General features: G+C 38.2%; 1 protein-coding gene and 2 pseudogenes across 1 annotated transcript in view; 2 read left to right on the top strand and 1 right to left on the bottom strand.

Moving 5' to 3' along the window:
- LOC109058051 (AP-3 complex subunit beta-2-like) overlaps positions 1-6,751 on the top strand; it is a 32,881-nt gene extending 26,130 nt beyond the window's left edge. Inside the window, 10 exon segments of the mRNA XM_042714956.1 lie at positions 467-656; positions 755-923; positions 1,171-1,258; positions 1,344-1,453; positions 2,082-2,310; positions 2,407-2,491; positions 3,205-3,302; positions 4,940-5,078; positions 5,699-5,754; positions 5,757-6,751. Coding sequence (XP_042570890.1) covers positions 467-656; positions 755-923; positions 1,171-1,258; positions 1,344-1,453; positions 2,082-2,310; positions 2,407-2,491; positions 3,205-3,302; positions 4,940-5,078; positions 5,699-5,754; positions 5,757-5,848 — 1,256 coding nt within the window. The 3' untranslated portion in view covers positions 5,849-6,751.
- Positions 6,746-18,377, top strand: LOC109058075 (annotated as a pseudogene).
- Positions 18,378-18,857: 480 nt separating this feature from the next.
- LOC109058076 overlaps positions 18,858-24,192 on the bottom strand; it is a 7,364-nt pseudogene continuing 2,029 nt past the window's right edge.

Below are 24,192 nucleotides of genomic sequence, written 5' to 3'. Positions count from 1 at the left end.
TGATAGCATGTTGCTAAGTTAATTACGTTTATTACAAGAAATGCTTAGTACATGCAAATATTGGAAAATAAGTTAATTCACATGAGATTCAACACTGATTCCTGTCGGACATTACTCTATGCTAATCAACACAGGAAATACAAATTGAAAAATACTCATTTTAATTAGATTCCCTGTTAGTTCTTTTCATTCATGAATAATGTATTTTATCTAAGTATTCATCACTATTTTGAATGAAAATAATATGAATTCTGATGTTAGCAAATTGCTAAGCTAATGTCTTCAAACCTTAATGACAAAAAATGCACAGTACATGCAAATATCGGGAAAAAAATAGTTCATTTTAATGAGATTTAACACTGATACCTGTTAAATTTTAGTTTTTTCATCACAAAGAAAATGTGACAATTTTTTGTTTGTTTTTTTCGGCACAATTTCATCACAATTTTACTCGCTTTCCTGGTAGAATCAGACTCGGGCAGCGGTTCGGCAAGCGCTAGCGGCAGTGATGAAAGCGGTTCCGGTTCAGAGAGTGAAGAGAGCGGAGAAGAGACAGAGTCTGACGAGGAAGAGGAAGATGAGGAGGAGGAAAAGAAAAAAAGGAAGAAGCTGGACAAGACCAAAGCAAAGAAGCAAGCAGAGGAGAGTGCAGAGAGGTGCACCATCCACACAATACACCAAATCAGTGTCAGTTATAAGTTCTGATCAGCTTGTTTCACCGAATGTCTCATGTTCTGCTCCATCATTCCCACAGCGAGCAGAGCAGCAGTGCCGAGGACAGGAAGCGTGGCAGGAAGGCAGTGAAGAATCAGAAAAGTGCTTCAGAATCAGAGAGCGAATCAGAGAGCAGCGAATCAGAGGAGGAGTCGGAGGAGGAGTCAGAGGAGGAGTCTGAGTCCGACACCAACGTCAGGAAGAAGAGGGTCAGGCTAGATTGGAATAGAATACCAGCTTATTACTTCATGAATACTCTGCATTATATACAGTATACTGCCTTCTATTTTTATTAATAATAAATTAAACTTAAAAGTGGAATGCTACTGTTGTCACGTGAGCTGAATAGGAGGTAAAACAACACAGACAATGTGTTAATAAACAGTACTATTATGCTATTTTAATGTTATTCACATGGATAAGAGCTAACACAAGACTTTTTCTTGTTTCGCTCAGACGCCGGTATTAAAACAACCTCCCAAACAATCCAAAAAAGAGAGCAAGAAGGAGACGCAGGAAATGTCTTTGCTGGATCTGGATGACTGTGAGTAAAAACCTCCAACACATACAAAACCAAAGACAAATACTTGAATGTAAAAGCACATCATTTGTCTTTCTCTCTCTCCCAGATGAACCAGCTCCAGCGTCGGCTTCAGTGACTCCGGTTAACTTCCTGTCCAGTAGTCTGGTGTCTGATCTGGAGGGTTTGTCACTGACTGACACCATTCTTGCACCTACAGTGAGTTTTAGGCCAAATTGTAAATTGCAATAAATACAGCAGAAATATTGTCATAATCTTAGTTTATAATTTTAGAGAGTCTGCAGATAAAAGTCATTTTCCTTTTGAATTAAATTCTTTTTTTTTTTTTTATGCACCTCTTTTTATTATTTTCAGAATACAAAAAAGAAAATCATATGCAAAGCAAGATTTAAAAATAAAAATAAAACTCAATTTTTCCAACTGGAAATTTTTTTTTCTCTCTCTCTTGTTTTAAGCATAAACGATTTGTTAGATTGCTCTGAAATGTAATATTTAATATTATTTAAATTTGAAATATGGCATTTCAGACTTTTTTCCCTCAGATCTGTGAAATATAAACTCATAATTGCAAGGAAAAAAGACAGAAATGTGAGAGTTTTACATTTTGAATAAAAAGTTCAAAATAACAGCAGTTACCTGAAATAGAAATCTTTTGTAACATTATGTCTTTACTGTCACTTTTGATAATTTTAATGTATCTTTGATGAATAAAAGCATTCATTTCTTTCCAAGAAAAAAATCTTACTGACCCCACACTTTTGAACGGTAGTGTATAATAAATTTTGATCAATTTGATATGAATAAAATCACTTCTGTTTTCTCACAGACCCTTGCACCTTCAGGTTCGATAAAGATGTATGAGCTCCTGCATCGTATAAAGGGTGAGGGTCTTGCGGTTGAGTATTGCTTCAGCCGCCAGCCCTTCAGTCCAGAGCCCAATATGGTGGCCGTCCAGATCCAGTTCACCAACAACACCAACTCCGAGACCAAAAACCTGCACATCGAGGATCCCAGGCTGCAGTCTGGGATGAGGATCCGAGAGTTCGCTGAGATAGGTCTGCAACCCAGCGCAGTATGAGATCTTCTACAGTAGCTTTATCTACAACAACCACTTCAGGTTTATTTTTGTTCTGTTTGCATTGTTGTTTCAGACGTGCTAGCAGCAGGTGAATCGGTTACCGTGGTGATGGGCATAGATTTCTGTGATTCCACGCAAGCAGCAAACTTCCAGCTGTGGTGAGTGTTAAAAAGGAGCTAAATTATAAACTTCTGTTTCCTGATGTCCACTTGATCCCAGCTAACAGGACGTTTGACCAAAGTCCCTTTAAGGTACAGTAAGTCATCTCACTCGGCGGCTATCTTTGAAACGCCTTTTGGGGAATGCAAGTGCAGCTCCTATCACTTTGAATGGGGAAACATTAAATTCTCCCAAACTGTTCACTGAGCTTACGATTAAATTTCATATTTGAAATCACCAATGAAATCTGATAACAACTGTGTCATAAATCTAGTATCTTTTGCTCAAATAGCATTATAAAAAGCTTATGCGCATGTTTCAGAACACTGACAAAAAAAAAAAAAATGTCTCAGAACACTGAAAAAAAAAAAAAAAAATGTCTCAGAACGCTGAATGTTTCTCATTTAAAAACTGCACATTTTGAACAATCGGAGAACATTCAGAAATAGAACATTTTCATAATGCAGTGGGAGCAGTAGCAGAACCTTATTTTTGTTAGCTGGTTAATCATCCTGACGTTGACTAAAAATAAAATGGTCCATGTATGGTCATAATTTAGCTTTTTTATGGCCATTCTTCACTTTTAAAATTAAACGAGCTGCATATTTCTTTATGTAAATCACCTTCATTATGATTGGCTCACCTCTATTCATATAAATCATATAACAGTTTCTTGACTCCAATTCCAAGCATCTTTGTTTACTTTTGTCAGTACTCACACCCGCAAGTTCTTCGTTTCCATCCAGCCGCCCGTCGGGGAGCTAATGACACCTGTGTTTCTGACAGAAAATGACTTCAAGAAGGAGCAAGGTAAGAGAATGTCAGTCCTTTCTTTTCTCGCTTTTAAAAACTCACAGTTGCCCTTCTGATTGCTCCTTTTCCTCAAAACAACATCTGTCATTTTTTCTCTTTCTATGTAGCAGTGTCTCTCTGAAATTCATTTTCAAGAGTTGATATGAGAAAGTTTTTTATGTCTATCTTTCATTATTCATGAAATATGAATTTCATGTGTCAAGGCTTTTCCTAATCTGAATTCTTCTATTGTGCATTAAAACTATATACTTTTATAACCAGAATTTTGGCTCTTGACACCACAGACCCCATCCTCGTGTACTATTTTTAACATATTGTGGTAGAATAATCTGAATCTAGCATATGTTATAGCATGGATAGTGTGTGAATTGAAATTCAGCCTGTAGTTTTGTTAGCATGTTTACGTATTTGTTTGAACATATTAGTTTAACAAACTCATGTTTTCCTCTTCCGTGGGGCTCGTTTTTTTCGGCTGTTCATTAGAGAATCTTTTTGAATGGTAAGTTTCTCTGATGTAGCCGATTAGCGTCACACTTACAGTCTCCTCCTCTTCCCCTATAGTTCCTGATTTGTTTACACAGACACACACATCCAGCTAACAGGGAATGTTCTCAGAACTTTGGCAAGGTTCTCTCAAAGTTATGAACAAATGTTCTTCCAGTAATGTTACTAGAACACTTGTTAACTCATCTTTAATACACAAAAACGTGTGAACGGCACATATGGCTATTCCCTACATGGAATTAATTTTTTGTGAAACATTTGAGTCTAACATTCATCTAACATTTTTTTTTTTTAATTTGTTAACTACTTGTTTAAGAATGTTCAGAGAACATTCATGAGTAACACTCCAATAATGTTAGCAAAAGGATAAAATGGAATGTTCGCATAACAGAAAAAACATTTGAAAAACTGGACATTTTGAAAATTCCGAGAACATTGACAAATTTTTGCACATTGAGACGTTTTCATAACTTAATCGGAATGTTAGCAAAGCGTTTTTTAGAACATGTTTTTGTTAGCTGCACACCCTCTTCATATTATTCTAGAAATGATTTTGCTTCCAGCTGCCCCTCCCTCTTACCGCAGTCTCCAGATATCGCCTTGGCGACTGTTACCCATGACTATGCATTTCCTCACACCATGTCAAGGTAACATTATGCTGCATCTAGGAATGTGGCTTAGAAACACTGAACCTGTCCGGGTGACCCTGAGCCATCACGACACTTGTGAGACCAGCACGCTCAGCACAGCTCACAAAACCTGTGTGTATACTGTCTACATAGACAGCTACCTTCCAAGGTTGCACTGTTAAAGACTTTTGAGCATTTAAGTGACTGAACTGTAACACTCTTCGTGGGCTGCAGCTCTGTTAATGCACAAGAGACCAGACAGACGTTCACTGTTGAGTCCAATAGTCTGACATTAGCATGCTGCTAAGCTAACATTTGAATTAATTACATGGAATTAATTTCTGTTTACTTAATAAAATAAATGTAGAATTTTTCCAACACTGTTCACAATCTTGGTGTTTGTCGCAATGCACTCTGGGCATCTCTGGGCTCCATCAAATGTCTCAGACAGTTTGACGGAGCACTGATCTGACAGAGATGCTCTCTGTCTCTTTTCACAGGGTAAACTGATGGGAATGAATGAAATCCTGGAGAAGCTGACGCTGGGAGAGAAATGCGTGAACGAACACGTCATCGTTGAGAGAGTCACGGCCACCGCCAACTTGAGCAGAGTACCATGCGGTTCAGATAAAGAGTGCAGGTAACACACACATGAAGTGGTGGGGGTGTGTAATTTGGGACGGGGTCCTTAAAGGCCCGTTCACACCAAGTATGATAACTATATCAATACAGTTTTAAAAATCAGGCCTTAACTAGTTGTATGAGTATGACAGTCCCTCGAGTATTTCACGATTTTCTTATGATTTTTGCATTCAAAATGACTGATTGTGTGTTGGTGATTTGCAAGAATTTGCACAAAATTTGCGATGTTTTTTTTTTATAAATATGTTGCAATGACCATGCAATGGTCAGACACACCACTCACTGATATCACATGCACGTATCTGTATTTTGAAAATAATGCATTACAACTTTAAGAAAATTAGGGATAATTAATTTTTTTGCAATAATGCAGGATTTTTTGATTTTGCGTTGGATTCAGTGATCACAGAATCGCGATAATTCCGTGGAGGGACTGGTATTAGTTATATTTTAGAGGAATTCGTATGTTCATGTATATTTTATGTAGGTTTGAATAAAGGTACCATTATTTGTGTATGTTAAACTCTTTCATTCTTCGCTTTTCTGCCTGTATTTCTGGCCTGTGATCTTTTGAAACCTCAGTACACCTCCTCCTCCTCCTTCTGCTCCTGTTTACAGATTCGCAGGTAAAACGGTCAGCAGCGGTTGTCTCGTGCTGGTCACCGTAACTACAAAGAAGGCGGCGGAGCTCAGTTGACGGTGAACTGTGAGAAGATGTTGATCGGCACAATGCTGGTTAAAGACATCCTGCAGGCCCTGTCGCAGTGATGGCGCCCCCTACAGTCAACACCCTCCTACTGCTGCTTACCGCATTGATTTGCATCTCTGTGTAGATATTTCGCCCACGTGGACTGGCTTGTAGCATCAAAAATATACTTAGAACTGATGTCAGAACAGCGAAAGTAACATTGACGGCCCCGTAATCAGGAGGTTCCTCTTATGTTCTTCTGTTGAATGTTGCATGGCATCAAAGACAGTCTTTACACCATAAACTCATCTGAACTACTGCACAAACCCGCATCTAGAAGCTCGTTAGGATATACAGTACATGGCCGACAGTTTTTTGGACACCACCTTGTAATCCGCAAGTCAGTAACCAGTTAATAAATCCATCTGCTCAGTGAAACAAGACTAATAATCATCTGAGTGATTGATTCATTTGCTGCCTTTGTGATCTTCCTAAAATCAATAGAAAGTCCGTGCAGTTTATTTTAGTGTTTATCTTTCGCATTTACTGAATGCAATGTCTTACATCTGATGCCAGACCACATCCACATGACGACAGTAGATTTGTTTCCAGAAACCACTTCAAACTGGTTTAGAAAACATGAACTTAGTTGAACTCCCTGGAACATTTTCTTATTAGTTTCACAACACAGTCACTTTCTGTTGGTTTAGCAAAATCAAAAGCTCTAAAACACATCAGTATGAATTCACTGCCTTCATGTCCGTAGCAACATCTCTTTCGACAGGAAGTGTATGTATTTTCTGTAATTGCGAATGTGTAACTACTGAATTAGGACTATGGACTTGTGTATCTCCCGACATTCATCAGCTTCTTGTTCTCGTGAAGCTCTGAGATGAATACAATATCTCACAATCCAGTTATTTTAGATATTTTAATGCAGTCTGGAGCCGTTCATCCCAGTGAAGACACTGGTTAGTAGTTAGTTTTAGACCTTTTTTTGTTATGATGATGTGCTTGATGGCATAAACCAGATCTTCCTTCTCCCCTTTAGGTTAAAAATGAAATCCAGCTTTACTGACTCTTCTCTGTGTGACTGTGGGAAATCATGTGTTGTTTAAATATTATATCTCTATTTATTATAAAGAGTTTTAAATGTCAATAAAAGAGAATGCACACTCAAATAAAGATGTCTTCTGTTTCTTATTTAACTTTGATGTGTTTATATGGTTTGATATTTGTACTGATAGGTGTGCCTTGTCTATAAAAGGTAACTGATCGATTTCGTCGTTATTGCACAAGAATAAAATTCACTGATCATACGCTGACCATTGTGACAACATGCCCCAATAGCGGTTACAAAGTAGCAAAGACTATTGGCTTTTTCATCTCGATTTAAATTGTAAGTCAAAATACTATTTTTTTTCTCAATTTCTGATCACAAATGTTAAAAACATTATATATAGAAATTATTGTAATTTTTTTCGTATGTTTAATTTATCCATGTTTTTAGTTACTGAAATATAACCCTCGTGACAACTTCCCGTGTGACAACTAGCCCCGGCCTCCACTGTATATAGATCACTTGGTCTGTGCGCGTGACCGTGAGCGTGATTTGCTAATGCTGGAGTCATGCACCTGTTTAATCCAAAAATGACTGAAACGTGTTCTGGTTTGTGTTGTGGAGCAGCGGCGGCCTGAACTGTTTTATAAAGTTAAAATTAGCCTGTCTTTGTCTTTTTGAGCTGCATATAGACGCTCTAATGGATTTCTGCAGGGTAAGAGACGGCCTATGTGTGTGAAAGAGGGTCTTACACGCACTGTCAGTTTTAGTTTTTTAACAGCGTAATTCTACATCAACTCCAAACATTTGCAGCTTAGCTGTGTATGATGAAAATATTACAAACACAATGTATGCCTACACAAACTGAGACAAACAACAAAAGGCAATTTGCTGAAGAATAAATAAGATTATGAGCATTAATGCATAAAAATGTATGCATTTTCACTAGGTTTTAAGACACACACCTTATGTTCCCTTTTCATAGCTTGGTAGGTTGTCTCAAAAGTGTTTATTCGTAATTTTGAGCCAGACATCCTAGCAAGCTGAATATGCTTGCGCAAAAAGTCAGGTACAAGTAATGTTACCCTTTAGTTTACTGGTTGCAAGTAGACTTAAAGGAAATGTTCAGCTTATATGACAATTGTCACACTTTTGTGCATGTGCCATACTGTTTCTTTTAACAGAGAGAGAAAAAACACTGCAATGCTGCTTATGGAGATCCTGGAGCCCACAGGGCCTTTGGGCTGTTCACAGGAACCAAAACGCAAAACGTTTGGAAACACACCACAGGTGAGATCCACACACACCGATCCCAACAAGTGAATGTGACACCGAAACAGGCCATAATTACCTAACTAATAGATGTTTTCTGGTCTTATTGTGAACAGTTCATCACTGCCTGTTATTCCTTCATCATCTTTAATCAAAATGTTTGGTCCCATTAAGGTCAACATAAACTGACAATGAGCAAAACATTTGTTACAGTATGTGTTAATCTTTGTTAATTATTTAATAATAATACAACTGTTCATTGTTTGTTCATGTTAGCTCGGGTCCATTAAATAATATTGAATAGTTGAATAATTAGTTAATGCTGAAATTAACATGAACTAAGATTAATAAATGCTTTATTGTAAGTGTTGTTACTGTACAGTAATAACGTAATCTGAAGCTCTGATAGTCTGATGCTTTCCTCTTCTGCTAATGTCACTGAGGCCACACAGAATATTGGATAATGTTAACCAATCAGCAAACGGATACTTAAGAATTGCTTTAGCATACCTGCAAATCCTGGTATGTAACGCACACTATTCATTATCCTTTTGGTTAAAATCAAGACCCGACCAATGTTTTTTTTGTCATGATGTGACACAATTTCACTTTCACTCAGAATATGTTGTATTACAAATGAAAAATTAGTTCTGAATGGCAACTGACATTTCCAAAAACATCTAAAATAGCCAAAAGTATTTTTTTAGTATAGTTAACTTTTATGCACTTAAAAAATATTAACAATCTAACTTTAAAAAATAAATAATATTGAAAATAAGCAGTGTCATAATTACAGAAGAAATACCAAAAATATTGTACTCTTTATTGAGGGGGGCACATTACCTTTCCTTGGAGAATATCATTTTTTAATATTTGAAACATGATTTGTCAGAGAAATTTTATTCTATCTGCAAAAATTTTTACTGGATATTTAGATGTGGGCTTGTCCAAAGTACACAATTAAAAAAAGTAAAAAATGTTCACTCAGAAGTTGCTAGTAAATTTCACAAATGAAAACAAAGAAACAGCAAGTAACATATTGAATTAAACATGAAATGTTGAAGCAGAAAGACTGAAACAGTATTTTCAATATTATTACTTACACCCTGACAATGCATAAATCTGGACACGCCCCCATCATGTTTCATACTTTTGGACATAGCCCCATCATGTTGCTAGTCTTGGGGAAAGTTACTTTTAAAAGAAATGCATTACAATATTGCGTTACTTCTTAAAAAAGCAACAAATTGAATTACTTAGTTACTTTTTATGGAAAGTAATGCTTTATTTTACTTTTGTGTTACTTTTTCTCCTCTGGCCTGGGCTTTAGTTTTTTTATATAAAAAGGGTAGTTTTGGACATTATTACTGGACACGCCCCATCACACCCCATGTTTTTGGACATGCCCCAATAATGTTGAATACTTTTGGACACACCCCCGTCACCTCGCTGTGAGTGTGAACGCCCCTTTAGTCGGACAGTAGGGTGTGTCTGGTACAGCCTGGGATCAGCAGAGAGAGATGAGTGTGTGTGTGAAATCAAATGAGCTGAATCATAGTGATCACTGGAGCCCTGCCCCCTTCTGTCTGTCTCTCTGCTGAGTCAGGCCATGAACGGGAGACGGGCCAGAGAGACAGACAGTACACGTGATTCACACACACACACACACAGGGACGGGAGGTGGTGAGGCTGTTCTAGCAGACTGAGTGTGCGTGTGATGGAAGTTGAGCATGGCTTTAGCACTAGCAGCACTGTGTGAGGTTTGAGCTGGTTGGTCACATGTTTAACAGGTCAGTAATGAACACACAGCGGTATGATGACCTCCACTGGACCCACGGCAGGTCGGTGTAGGAAATAAGGTTCGGTTGTGTGTCTTTGTGCTTCTGTAACTCTCTCTCTCTCTCATAGATGGTTCGGGCACAGCCTGCTCTCCACTGGTTAGCAGAATGCTGTTTGCTCCAGAGCAGCAGGATCCTCTGGCTGCCGTGCCCAGCGTTGATGAACTCAGTCTGGGCCTGCTGTCTCTGAGCTTCCCCTGCTGGAACCAGCAGCCCTGGAGCCGCCCAGAGTCCCAGCGGTCGACCCAACCCTGCTCCCAAACGCCCGGTGAGTGATCCTGTGTGACCAGCGTAATGTTTAAATGTTGAATGGCCACTCCTATCTGTCTGTTCAAGCTAGTTTCAGACACTTTCTCTGTGTTTTTGTCTCGATTATCTAGGAATATACAGTAATATATAAATAATAAATAAAATACTTTATACTACAAATTCAAATATATACGACAAAATATATAAACATCCCTCTAAACAAGATACCTTTACTTGAGTTGCAAAATTTTGTATAGAAAAAAAAAAAAAAATTAACTCAAAAAACTTCCTTAAAAATCCTTATATATTTATATAAATATGCACTTTATATGCACTTCACAATCAATGTATTTTTTACACGTTTATATTGTTTATATGATTTGTATATTTACTGTAAAATGCATCATAAATTTAATCTTTCTTGAATATATAGATGTAGTTATATATATAATAAATAACAGTTAAATTTTTATTGTTTTATATATGTATATTTACTGTAAAATACATATAAATAATTTATTCTTCATTGAATTTATGATTCTCTTATTTGTTTAAATACTTATAACTATACCTATATACAGTGTTTGTATATATTAAAAAGCTATTTTTTAAGCATAAACCTCAGATAGTGTTGTTTAATATATATATATATATATCGATAAAGAAACTGCTTTTTTTTGCTTTGTCAGACCTTCCAGAACAGTGTTGATGGATTGTTCTGGAAGGTCTGAACTGTAGTGATGTCTCATATCTTGATTTCTCGCTCATGACTAATTATTTTCACACCTTTCACAGAGGACAGAATGCTGGATTCATCAGCGTTGGCTTGCATTTAATTTTGACTTTCCCTTCAGCTTCCCTATCTCAGATTACAAGCGTAAATGCGTGTGTCCATCCATGTTTTAAATGAAAGCCATGATGTGCCTAAGGTTTGTTCTGACCCAAATCCAGTAATAGAGGGATACACACACACACACAGACCGAGCTGGTTTCTGCTGTCTCATCCAGCATTTCTCTCATTCATTCAGTCTTTTCACAGTATTAGTATTATTTTTGGACAGATATACACAAATGATTAACATGCCACCAAACTCAGCACTGCAGCTTGTAAAAAGTAGTTATATTTTATTTATATATTTATATTTATACAAATTTTTGTATTATTTATTGGTTTAAACATGCTACCTTTCAAAACTATTGTCTCTGTATTTTTTTCCTTATTTTTATTTATTTTTTAAAGAAGATTCTTATGCTCATCATGGCTGCATTTATTTGATCAAAAATACAGTAAAAACAGTAATATTGTGAAATATTTTTACAATTTAAAATAACTGTTTTCTATTTTAATATATTTTAAAAAGTAATTTATTCATGTGATGCAAAGCTGAATTTTCAGCATCATTACTCCAGTCTTCAGTGTCACATGATCCTTCAGAAATCATTGTGATATGCTGATTTTCTGCTCAAGAAACATTTCTGATTATTATCAATGTTCAAAACATTTACGCTGCCTAATATTGTTATGTAAACTGTGGTACATTTATTTTCAGGATTCTTTGATGAATGTTATGTATATTTATGTATGTATGTTATATTTTGAAACACATTCGTGACATTTTGCAATTATGTTTTCACTAAAATATGCCATTAAAGGATCAAATTTAAGTTTAAATTTATATTTATAATTGTCAAGAGACAAAAACTGTAAAAAATAAAAATAGTTGCTCTGTCAGTAAATAACACATCTCATAAAAATCAGACTGATTCTCTCCTGCAGCGTCGGATCTCTTGGGTGCTTCAAAAGGCGGTGATTCGGGTCAGCAGCACGCTTTCCAGGCCCTTGAGGCTGCATCTAGAAATCCACTGGAGCACTTCTCCAGCCTGATGGCGGCGCTCGAACCTCACTCTCTGCTGCACTCGGGATCCAGCAGCCCTGTCAACTCGGAGAACAGCGCAATCTCGTCAGGATCCGACCACCTGGTGAGCAACAACCTTCCCCTCTGATACCCAAAACCAGTGGAAGTGGAAGCTTTAAAAGATTCTGTTTCCATAGCGACAGTGTCAGTGTTCCAAAGTTACAGTAAAGTTGTATCTGTATCCATCTCTTTTAGGTCTCTCTCAGAGTTTCTCCTCCGTTGCCCCTGATGCTGCCCAGACTGCAGGCGGAGGGTGTGAAACTGGACACAGATGCCTGCTTGAAGCAGAACCCCCTGAACACCTTCACGAATGCTTCCAGTGCTCAGGCCGAGGGGCCAGTGGTTGGGGTGCTGGTCCACAGGTCAGCTCTGTCCTGGCCCCGGCTGGGGACACTTTGGGCTTGAACAAACCCACGTTCTGCATCGAGAGAGAGGCGAAACTGCATAAACAAGCTGCAGGTACAGTGACATTAAACACCCTGCTAAACAGAACAGGAGGCAGCGTTACTCTTAGATTCACTAAAAAAACTACACATATTCAAAAAAAAACTAGTCAGAGAAACAAAAACAAAGCATTTTTTTCGCGATGCATTTTTGGAAGTTGAACTATTTTTATCTTGACATGCTATGTTATTAAAAATGTGATGCTCACAGTGTGAATGCAAATGGCTTGCTGCTTGTTTTCAGCATTTCATATTGAGACTGTCATATTTATAAGACACAATGTCAAATGAATACTGTAAAGCCTACTGTATCATACTTATCATATATGTGCAAATTTCTAAGGTCTCTAAATTATCAATATGATCAAAACAATCTACTACATATCTTCTGACATCTGATTGATTTTTTATACCTTTAAACAAGTAAAAGACCTTTTAGTATGAGCTAAAAATGAAATATATTAGGTGGGTGTTCACCTTTTTGATGTGAAATCTACTGATTTTTATGAAGTAAACATAAGAATAATTCTAATATTGTTAGTAATATTTCAAGATGAACACTTGCTGGACTGAAACAACTTAGGTTTGCTTGATTATCCATGCATACATTTTTTAGAAATGCCAATCGCACCAAAAATATTTTTTACTAATTTCTATATATATATATATATAATATATATATATATATATATATATATATATATATATATCTGACTTATTTCATATGTCAGGCTTTAAAAATGGTTAAACATTTAAAAAACACATCTTAAAAGCCTTGTGTTCTGTCTATAGCTGTTATTAATATTGTTGTGATTTTATGACTGACTGTTTCTCGCAGCCGTAAATGAAGCCACTTACACTTGGGAAGGACGGCTTCCTCCACGCCACTACAAAAACCCTGTTTACCTCCTGTATTTCTGGGAGGAGTGCCATGGGACATCACAGAGGGTAAGCTGACCTACACTAAACTCATATGAAACTTATATTATATACTATGGTTCTGAACACAAACAAGTTGTAGTTTGGTAAATAATCAACTTTTCTGTCTCTGTAGCGAGTCTGGTTGACAAACATCGTTTAGTATTTGGGTCCCTTGGAAAGTTTGGTCCAGGTAAAGAGGGGGAATAAACATGACCAAGTTGGCCAGGTCGTACTCGCAAAATCCAACATCCAAAAAATGGAAAACATTGTTTTGTGGATGTTTTGTTATGTTTTCGTTCAGGGCGGTATTGATTTGTTTTACTTGTCACAACCCCACAAAAAACAATAGGTAACAGCAGAGATATATGTCATTAGGTTTCAGCAATAATAGTATATATTTGCAAAAACCACCAAAAATTCAACAAACATCTCATTACTTAAGTAGGCTCAGGAAAAAGTACCAAAGTGGACCAATATAGAAATATATTGCCATGTTTAAACAACCATAACCACAAAAAAAAAACTGTATGCATCACCCTTGGTGGATTAAAAAATCCATGCTTCCAAACAACCAAACCAAAACCAACCCAAAAAAATTCAGGAAATAGGCTTTTATATGCATAGACAATAAAATTATCATCAAACCATTTAATCATTCAACTATAAAAATTAAAAAAAAATAATCAACAAAAAAATATAAACATTCAAACATATAAATTAAAAACAAAAGATTTAGTACCAAAAAAAAAAATAACAAACCGTTAGTTCTTTTGAAGGTGAATATTTTTATATGCATATTTGATCGATCATGCAGACAGACTGCATACGGATGATTAAAATGACCATTTTTGAAAATGATTTGGCTATTTGTTCATTTGTGATTATCATAATTCAATGTAAACATAATTTTCCATATTATTGCATCTGTTATTGCTTTCATGTGTACATAAACTTATATCCAACTTTAATAATAGAGCCGGCCAGTTAGATTTTTTTTAGTAAATATAAGTTCGTTGTTATCTTTATATGCCATATTTGCTAAATATCAATTGACTATGTACCATTAATGCATTTTTGATTTATACTTAATTCATATAGTTGTAAATATAGAGCATTTTTTTTTTTATTTTTGTTATAAATATATTTCTATTAATCTTATTTGGGTGGCATTTGGAAGAGTCCCCTTAATTAACATTATTAAATTAATAGAAATGCTTCAGAGATCGAAATCAAATCAAAAAAAAAAAAAAAAAAAAAAAAAAAAAAAAAAAAACAAAATAACATACATAAACATAATATACAAAATAAAATAAATAAATAAATAATATATATATAAACACACATATGCAGTATACAGTACATGTATAGTGCTTTGTTTTCATGTTTTGTATGTTTTTGCATAGGTTATGTGTATCTGCTGTTTGACTGGGAGAAGTCAGTGAAGATGCTCCTGCAGGCCCTGTGTTCAGCACCGCCCTGCAGTCCTGACGATTATCTCGAGTTCTACTACAAACTGTCCAGCAGGCGGATCCACAGCAAAGGATGTGAGAATAACATGCACTTAACCGTACACCGTTACTGACCCCTGACCGCTGACCCTGCTCTCCGACACTCGCTGTTGTGTGCAGGTCAGGTCATCCCGTGGGTGATCTCAAGACAGCAATTTCATCCGCTGTCCCCGCCCAGCATCTCTGCCGCAGTAAGACGGTGTTTGGGGGTGCTCTGCATGGGTGAATGCTGAACGCAGAGGTTCTGGCTCACATCATGGACGAACTCTCTAGTGCGGACTTCGGAGGGGTCATTTATGGCAGGCATCGGACACACAGACAAGCACAAATATCCCAATAGTCTGTGCATTCTCTCTCATCTACACTGAAAAATATAGGTGTAGAATTATACTGGCAACCAACCTTTGGCATAATTTGGAATAATTTTGGAATGATAGTGTAATGCTTGGAATAGTCTTTTTTTAATGCGTACCAAGATTGCAATTATTTGATCAAGAATAAGGGAAAAAAACTGTAATATTGATAATTATTATTACAGTTGAAAGTTTTCTATTTGAATATTCTGTAAAAATGTTTCTATGATGCAAAGCTGCATTTTGTCAGCGGCATTCAGGCATCATATCTTCAGTGTCCTACATGATTGCTTTACAGAAATCCATTCTGTTATGCGCTGATATGGTGCTTAAGAAACATTTACTTATTATCATCAGATGTTGAACACAGTTTATAAATTTATAAATATTATAATATCCTAATGGAAAATGTGATACACTACCATTCAAAGTGGCATGAGATAAAAAAAAAGAATTAATAATTTTATTCAGCAAGGGATAGCGGCATTAAAAGGTGATCGAAAAACGACCGGTACAGTGAGTTACAAACTGGTGTAATCATAACAGAGAATAAAGTCATTTCAAAATATTTATCTGTAATCATAACAGATGCTGTTTGTTATTAATATACAGAAAAGATCTATTTGAGAATGAATTTTTTGGCTTTTGGGGGCTTTTTGGTATAACTATTCCTGAAAGACCTGATAAAAAAAGTGTTCATTTTTGTTCCACAAAAAACATTAAGCTGCAAAAACAATGTTTGCAGAGTAGATAGTAATAATAACCATTATTAATAACTAGGTGAGCACCAATAATAAATGAGCAGCAAATCAGCATATTAGAATGATTTCTGAAGGATCATGTGACACTGAAGACTGGAGTAAAGATGCTGACAATTCAACTTTGATCACAGGAATAAATTACAGTTTAAACATATATTTACATAGAAAACGGTTAATGTAAAATTGCAATAATATTTCACAATAATTAACTGTTTTTACGTTTTTGACTGTATTTTTTAATCAATGAAAGCATGCAGCCTTGGTGAGCATAAGATCTTTCAAAGCCGTTTTAAAATATTAATTATTCAAAATCTTTGGCCTCCAGTGTATTTTCACTCAGAAATTGGTAGTTAATTTCACAAATGATTACAAAGAAATGGCAAGTAAACATTGAATTAAATGTGAAATATATATATTTACAACTTCAAAAAATGCATTTTTAACAGTAATAGATTGAGTACATTATTGTATATATTATATGCTTCTATATATACTAATCTTACTATTTCTTAGCCATGTAGATGAAGTGAATGGTATTGCGTTTGTTCATCTAGGCTCTGGCAGAGTGGACGTTCAGAAGTCAGAGGAGCTATTTCGAACAAGCCGTGGACTGCGCGTTTTGTGCAGATAAAAAAGCCCATGCAAGTTTTGACCCAAGAAGGTACAGAAGGTGAGCAGGAACATCGTTACAGGCAAAGTATACCGACTACGCCTGTTGGATCAGCCCTGTACTGGATCTCCCCTCACTCTCTTCTGTGTTCTCTCTGTAGGTCCAGATTGACCCGTACAGGGATTGACTCCATGTGCCAAATATGTAACAGTCAGCCCGGCCCGTTCTTCTGTAGGGCGCAGGTAGGAATCAGATCCTGCACAGACGTCATATAACCAAGCGTTTACAGCTCAGTTTTCGTGATTCTTTGGTCTCTTCCACCGGTGTAATTTGGCTTGGGACAACTGACACCATCTGCATCATTGAATGTGAACAATAATTTTTTAAGCATAATGTTCTGCTTGTTTACATTTATTTATTTTATTTTCTATTGTGGTCCACAAAAAAAGGTGGTAGTGCCAAAGACTCATCCAAATATCTAGTAGGCAAAAAAATATGGTGCCTCAGAACCAAAACAAAAAATAACACAAATAGCTATAAAACACTCACTCTCCAAAAAGAATAGCACAAATACAAATATGCAAAACTTACTCTCCAAACAAACCTCACACATACAAAAGCAAAACGTTCTCGGGCATCAACCCTTCCTCAGTGATAATGCATTATTTTGACATGAATTTACTTGAGAGGGCCCACGATAATTAACTCATTATTAACTACCCATACACTAACATCAACTCATGGCTTGTTAATGCATTATTTTGACATGACTTTACTTGAGGGGGCCCAATCATTATTAATTCATAGTTAACTACTTATTAAACTCATCATGTACTAACACAGCGAGTATTCAACCCGGTTACGAGATGTGGTGTGGATTTTCAAGAAGTCAGAGTGTTTCTTATTCTTTCTTAAAAATGCTGTTTGATCTACTTTACCCAAATGTTAATTATATTGCATTAACTATCAAACATGTACTAACATGTAATTAAGCCTGCCGTTATTCATGCGTAAATCCATATGACAGCTGTAGTTAAGGATAGCTCTTCATTAATCCATGATTAGTTACTAACTTTAATAATCATTAGTATTTGATGAATTAAGTATTCATTTTGGCATTAATTCATGATTATTCAGGTACCCTTATTGTAAAGTGTTACCTATATATTTATACACAGAGAAATGAATAGCTTTTGAAATGTTATGTTTTTAATGTATATTTAAATTTTTATGTGAATATTTGCTATTTAACTATAAAACAAGCATTGCAATTTCTTACACACACACACACACACACACACACACACACATATATATATACATTGAGTGTTATATAGATTATATGAATTTGTTAAATAAGTTTAAAGTCATGTTAAAGTATGTCCTTTTCCAGTACTGTTGAAAATGATGATTGTGTGACATGCATACAAATTATACACCACCTATAAGTGATTCATAGCAATTTTATGGATAAAAACTTACAGTACACCGCATCAACCTACCAAACCAAACTCATACCGTATTGCGCTGACATGTCTTTTTTTTTTTTTCACCTCCTTCAGGCCTGTTTTAAAATAAACTTACTGTCGGTCATGCTGGCAATTGGCAACATTCTCTGGACGTGCTGAGCAGCCATCAGCCTCTCATGCGCAACCAGAAGAGCCTGAACCACAAATAAAAACCCACCGCTGCCGACGGCGGTGGGGAAGAGTCCGGACTGAGTTCACTGTTTTGGGGAAGGATGTGGCAAAAAACGGACCTAAGTTAGTAAGCGGCGAGTCAATGGGCGACTCACTGCGTTGTATTGCACTGCTTCCGTTCTCGTGTCATTTTCTAGGCTCTAGCACACTAAAGGGTTCGTGATGGTGACCCGATTGCAAGGGTAACCAGACAGCCATCGTCATGGAGATCTGATTTTTAAGAGTTGTGTTTTAGATTTTTGCATGCACAGATTATTAAGTTTATCTCGCAGGTTTGACCATCTGATGCAGGCAAAAGCCAGTCGGTGCCCTTCGGGGCTTCTCTTTTGTTACCAGTGTTTTAAAACCATTATTTTTGGTTCATTTTATTGATTTTTCCAAGGTGGTTTTACCTGCTTTTCTACTGCTGGTTTAGGTCATAGAGCATATGAAACTGATTTTTTAAGTTTCTGCCTGCCTCAAGCGTCTTTTCCTGTAGGGAGAGCCTTTTTATTTTAAAAATTTTGAAATGCTCTATTAAATGGTTGAGCTGAGCATGTTGGCTGTTGTGTAAATGTTCTAGGAAGTGACATCACAGCTGGGGCTGATGCTGTTGCTTAGCAACCACCCCGGAAGCAAACACGTCAATTCCTCCAATCAGATCGGATACACGTTAGCAACTCTGAATGGCTGCTGTGCTGTATATGAGTTTTTGTATCAAATAATAGCACTTTTGTTTTAATGTAGCACTAGGGAAATGTTTTGCCAGTGGTTTTAAAATCGTTTGTTTGAGCAGATAAGAGGTGGGAACCCTCGCGCTGCGAGTTTGGTGTTTTGTGTTAAAACCCTCCTAACAGAACGGGGGACTAGTTAGTCGCTCTGGTTGTGGGTGGAACTCGCTGAAGCTCCTGTGCCAAAGCGTATAATCGTGCAAAGCTTCTTCCTTTTGCCTTTTGCAGCCCGCTTTTAGAATTTCAAAGTCTCTACCTCATTGCTCTGCAAGTATTGCCATGGTTATTTACAAATGTTCAGATTGGACAAAATAAAGTTGCTGAAAGCACTGAAACATTTGATACTCGGTTTTATATTTCAAGGTTTCAAACAAGAAAGTGTTTGAAAAAAAAAAAAAATCTATCAAAAGAGAAATTTTAAGTTAATTAAATATCTTCTGATTCATTTACCAAAACTATTTTCATTAAAAAAAAAAATAATACCATCAAATAAAAATCAAATACCACCCAAAAAAAAATTTCTTGGTATAAACAAGAAATTATATGATTATAATTCAGTAAGCAATAATGCTATCTTTTTTATATTATGTATTTTTTGGTTTAGTGTTTGGTCCCAAAATGACAGGATTGCCAGATGATATGGCTGTCCCGTGTGTCGTGTGTGTGTGTGTGTGTGTGTGTGTGTGTGTGTGTGTGTGTGTGTGTGTGTATCATGTGAGTTCAGTCTGTTTAGTTTGAGGCAGGCGTAGTGCTGCCAGTCCTCCTGCCAGCAGGAGCGCAGAACCACCATCAGCAGAGGTATGGCACAGTTTAGAGTCCACACCAGCTGCCCTCAAACACTACATTTCCCATGATGGCTGCCCACACGACCCACTCCAGTGAAAACCCCAGAGCTGACGAGCTACAGAATACAAACTGTAATTAATACATCCATTCTTTCAATTCTCAGAATTCTTCAGCTCACCAAGCATCATTACATATATGAGCATATATATATATATATATATATATATATATATATAATATTTCGTAATATTACTGTCTTTACTGTAGTTTTGAGTATTTTACCGTAGTTGTGTGGGGGAAAGGTCAGTTGACCAGCAGCGTCTAGAGCGTTCCAGGAGATGACAGAAACTCCGCTGAACACGCAGGACATGATCAGACTCTGAGCTTTGGTCTTCACCACATAGATGATGAACACACTCATGCTGGACGCCACCAAACTGACGGCTACCAGAGAAAAATCTGCATCATTATTATCATATAATATAATAATGATAAAATAATGATTATAGCACTTTATTAGTTCTTTAATATTTTGTTAAATATGCTGTATGTAGGATTGACAACTAGTGGTTGAACTAGGTATTGCAGTCCAAATTCAAAATATTGGAGATTATGTTAACATATTATATGTTTATGCTTCAGTAGAGTCAAAAACTTACATACAGCATGTTGTGTAGTAATAAAATATTTTTGAGCTGCCATTCAAACACTGGAAGACAAAACCTGTTGTACTAACAAAGCAGGATTTTCCCGCCAATTCTGTCCATGAGCAGGATAGCGAAGATGTTTCCCGGCAAGTTTGAAGCAGCTGTTACAAAACCCTCCATGTACACTACAAAAACACACGAACACAGGCAAACGACACAAAGCCATGATAAATAATACTTGAATATCATGACAACAAAATAAAATACACTTCCTGCCAAATTTTTTGTGCTTTTGCTGATGAGAAAAATATTGATTAGTCTAATTCAGTCTGCTTTTAGTAACATTAACCTGCAGTTTTGACCGGATAGCAGCTTTCATTCTCTGAGTTTTGGACTCGAGACACATTGGTGCATGGAGACCCTCCATCCTCGGCTCTCTTAAAAAGCTCCGGAAACCACATCCATAACCCATAATACCTGCACAGAGAGGATTACAGCATTGAATCATACTTACTCATAATCTGCATCATTTTTAAATTAATTTAACCAATTATAACAGATTTAAATCTTAAAGGTACAGTAGCAAAACAACCTGTCATGTTTAGCCAATCAGAACAGAGCTCATTTACATATTGACGTTACGATGTAGCAGCAAAGAAAAACAGCTTGTTTAATTCTAAGATTCAACTAAATTATGACTGACTTTGGTGTAAAAACCTTGACACCTTTAATTGTCAGAATATTTTGCCTTTACCATTTTATGATTTAAGTTTAGTACCCAAAGAAATGCAGAAAAATATAATCAGCAGAACGACACTTCTGGAAGCCAACGGTCCAACAAACAGCTGTTTCATGGGGGTCCAGAGCCTGTAGAAGAACCAGCAGGGCCCATAAAAGAGACTTCATGTCAGCATTAATAGCTTCTAAGAAAGCACAGAAAAGAAAATCTCAGTAATGTATCAGAAGTGCTCTGAACCCGTTTGAGTTGGTGGTGTGAACCTGCTGACATCTCGAGCCGCTAGTGGCTCTGTTTTTTACTTCATCATCTTTGGATCTGATCACAAGACCTGGTACCTGTTAAGAGAACAAACCAAAATAATGTTGTTTCCTTTATGAAAAGTGGGAAGGTTTGGCCTAGAATTGAAAGCAAACATCATTGAGGTGGTACAGACAGGAAATGGTTTTGTGGCACATCTGTTGTTCAGTTTGAACATCTTCTGGAACACAAACAAAGCCTCCGTCTCCACGTCCGGCCTGTGGGAAGAGAAAACACATCGTGTAATAATGTGCCACCAAACCTGACAAACATGCAGCCTGTAACGGACCTTAATACAGTACATCCAATATTTGCAGCTCTACTAAATTCTAGAACTGCAACTTGTTCAGACACACAAAGTTCTAGAATTCACAGCCTATTAACTGAACTTTTATATCAGTCTGAAATAAAAAGTATCTGTCAGCACGCACCTCCATGAGGAACTTGGGGCTCTCTGGCATGAACAGTCTGAAAATAAGTGCTGATGACAGACTGGGGACGGAGCAGAGGACCACAAAAAGACGCCAACTTTGAAAATTCAACCAGCCCCAATGAGCATTCAAAGATGTTCTGGGAATCACCAACCACGCCACACCTGGAAAAAACACAGAATGTGTATTAAAATCAATATTCATGTGTCAATGTTTTGCACACATGACAATAAATGAGTACTTATTAGCTTATTACGTAGACCCTTTTTTCTAAATTTTATATTTTGCCTTATGCATTGTTATTTTGTTTATATATGATTTTATTTATTAATGGATGCATTTCTTTTTTTTTTTAGATTTTTATGTTTATTTAAATATCTTTTATGTTTTTATTCACATACATTATTGACAATAAAAACAAAAAAACACCAGAAGAAGGAGGCGGGAACCGGCGGACACACACAACATTCAAATAAATCTTTAATAACCAAAATTAAACATAAAACCGCGACAGCCCCTCACGGGCGACTGCCGCGCACAAATAAAAGCAAACCACAAAATAAAACCCAACGGCCTGGTCCTCTCTCGTCCTTCACTGTCGTCGCTCCTCTTTTGTATCCTCCCGATCTCCTCCGTGGGACTCGAGACCGGTGAGTGGAGCAGGTGTCGCTCATTTCCCATCACTCCACCGGCCTCGCTGTCCGTTCCCACGGCTCTCGGCCCGCGCCCACTCATCACATACCCCCATCGCCCCGTCGCAGGCCGGGGGTACCCACGAGACTGCGCTCTACTCCCCCCCCCCCCCCCCCCCCCCCGGGGGGGACCGCTCACGGTGACCTGCGGGAACCTGGGGGTAAGGACAGACGAGGCGAGAGAACAGGAGATGGAAGGATGAGGAGCGACGGGAGACGAGAGAGGGGAGAGAGGAGAGAGAGAAAAAAAAAAATTCCGGTTCCCAGACACGCTGCCGCTCGGCCCTCCACCGGCTGTGTGAAGTCCTCCGCGGTGCCTGGCGGTGGCAACTGGACGGCCCTCGGTGGACGGCACGACACTCCTCCGCCGCCCGGTGGACGGCGACGGCTCCTCCGGTTTCGGGCAGCCGGCAGGAGTCCCCGTTCCCTGCTCCTCCCCATTCTTGGCGGATGGCAGCAGGCTCCGGCCACCCGGGCGAACGGCGCCGACTCCCCCGCTCCCTTACGGACGGCAGCCGCCCCTCCCACATCACGGGGCGGCCGGCAGCGAGTTCGTCCGTCCCCGGCAACTCACTCCAGCCCACCGCCTCGAGCGTCCACGGCGCCAGACTGCTACGCCTTGCTCCATGGCACCGCGGATTCACCCAAGCGGCAAGGGGATCTTCGGCAGCGCGTCCCTCCTTCCTCCCGGGTTTCGGCACACCATTGTAACAATTAAAAACTCCATGATCACGGGAAGAAAGAGGCGGGAACCGGCGAACATTCAAATAAATCTTTAATGACAAAATAAATACAAAACAGCGCGACAGCCCCTCACGGCGACTGCCGCGCACAAACAAAAACCAAACAAAATAAAACCCAGGCCTGGTCCTCTCTCATCCTTCACTGTCGTCGCTCCTCTTTTGTATCCTTCCGATCTCCTCCGTGGGACTCGAGACCGGTAAACGTGGAGCAGGTGTCGCTCATTGTTCCAATCATTCCCCGGCAATCACTCCACCGGCCTCGCTCCGTTCCCACGGCTATCGGCCCCGCCCCCACTCGTCACATACCCCCATCCCATCGCCCCTCGCAGGCCGGGGGGTACCCACGAGACTGCGCTCTACTCCCCCCCCCTTCCCCCCCTTCCCTTCCCTCCGGGGGGACCGCTCACGGTGTAATAATAAAAACTCCATAATTACGGGAAGAAAGAGGCGGGAACCGGCGAACATTCAAATAAATCTTTAATAACCAAAATAAACATAAAACAGCGCGACAGCCCCTCACGGGCGACTGCCGCGCACAAATAAAAGCAAACCACAAAATAAAACCCAGGCCTGGTCCTCTCTCGTCCTTCACTGTCGTCGCTCTCCCTCTTTTGTATCCTCCCGATTCCTCCGTGGGACTCGAGACCGTTGAGTGGAGCAGGTGTCGTCATTTCCCAATCACTCCACGGCCTCGCTCCGTTCCCACGGCTCTCGGCCCCGCCCCACTCATCACAGTTATATGTTCTTA

This window comes from Cyprinus carpio, chromosome A25, assembly GCF_018340385.1.
Source record: "Cyprinus carpio isolate SPL01 chromosome A25, ASM1834038v1, whole genome shotgun sequence".
Taxonomy (NCBI): domain Eukaryota; kingdom Metazoa; phylum Chordata; class Actinopteri; order Cypriniformes; family Cyprinidae; genus Cyprinus; species Cyprinus carpio.
Note: the sequence above shows the minus strand (reverse complement) of the source record. Positions and strands in the feature narration are given on the sequence as shown.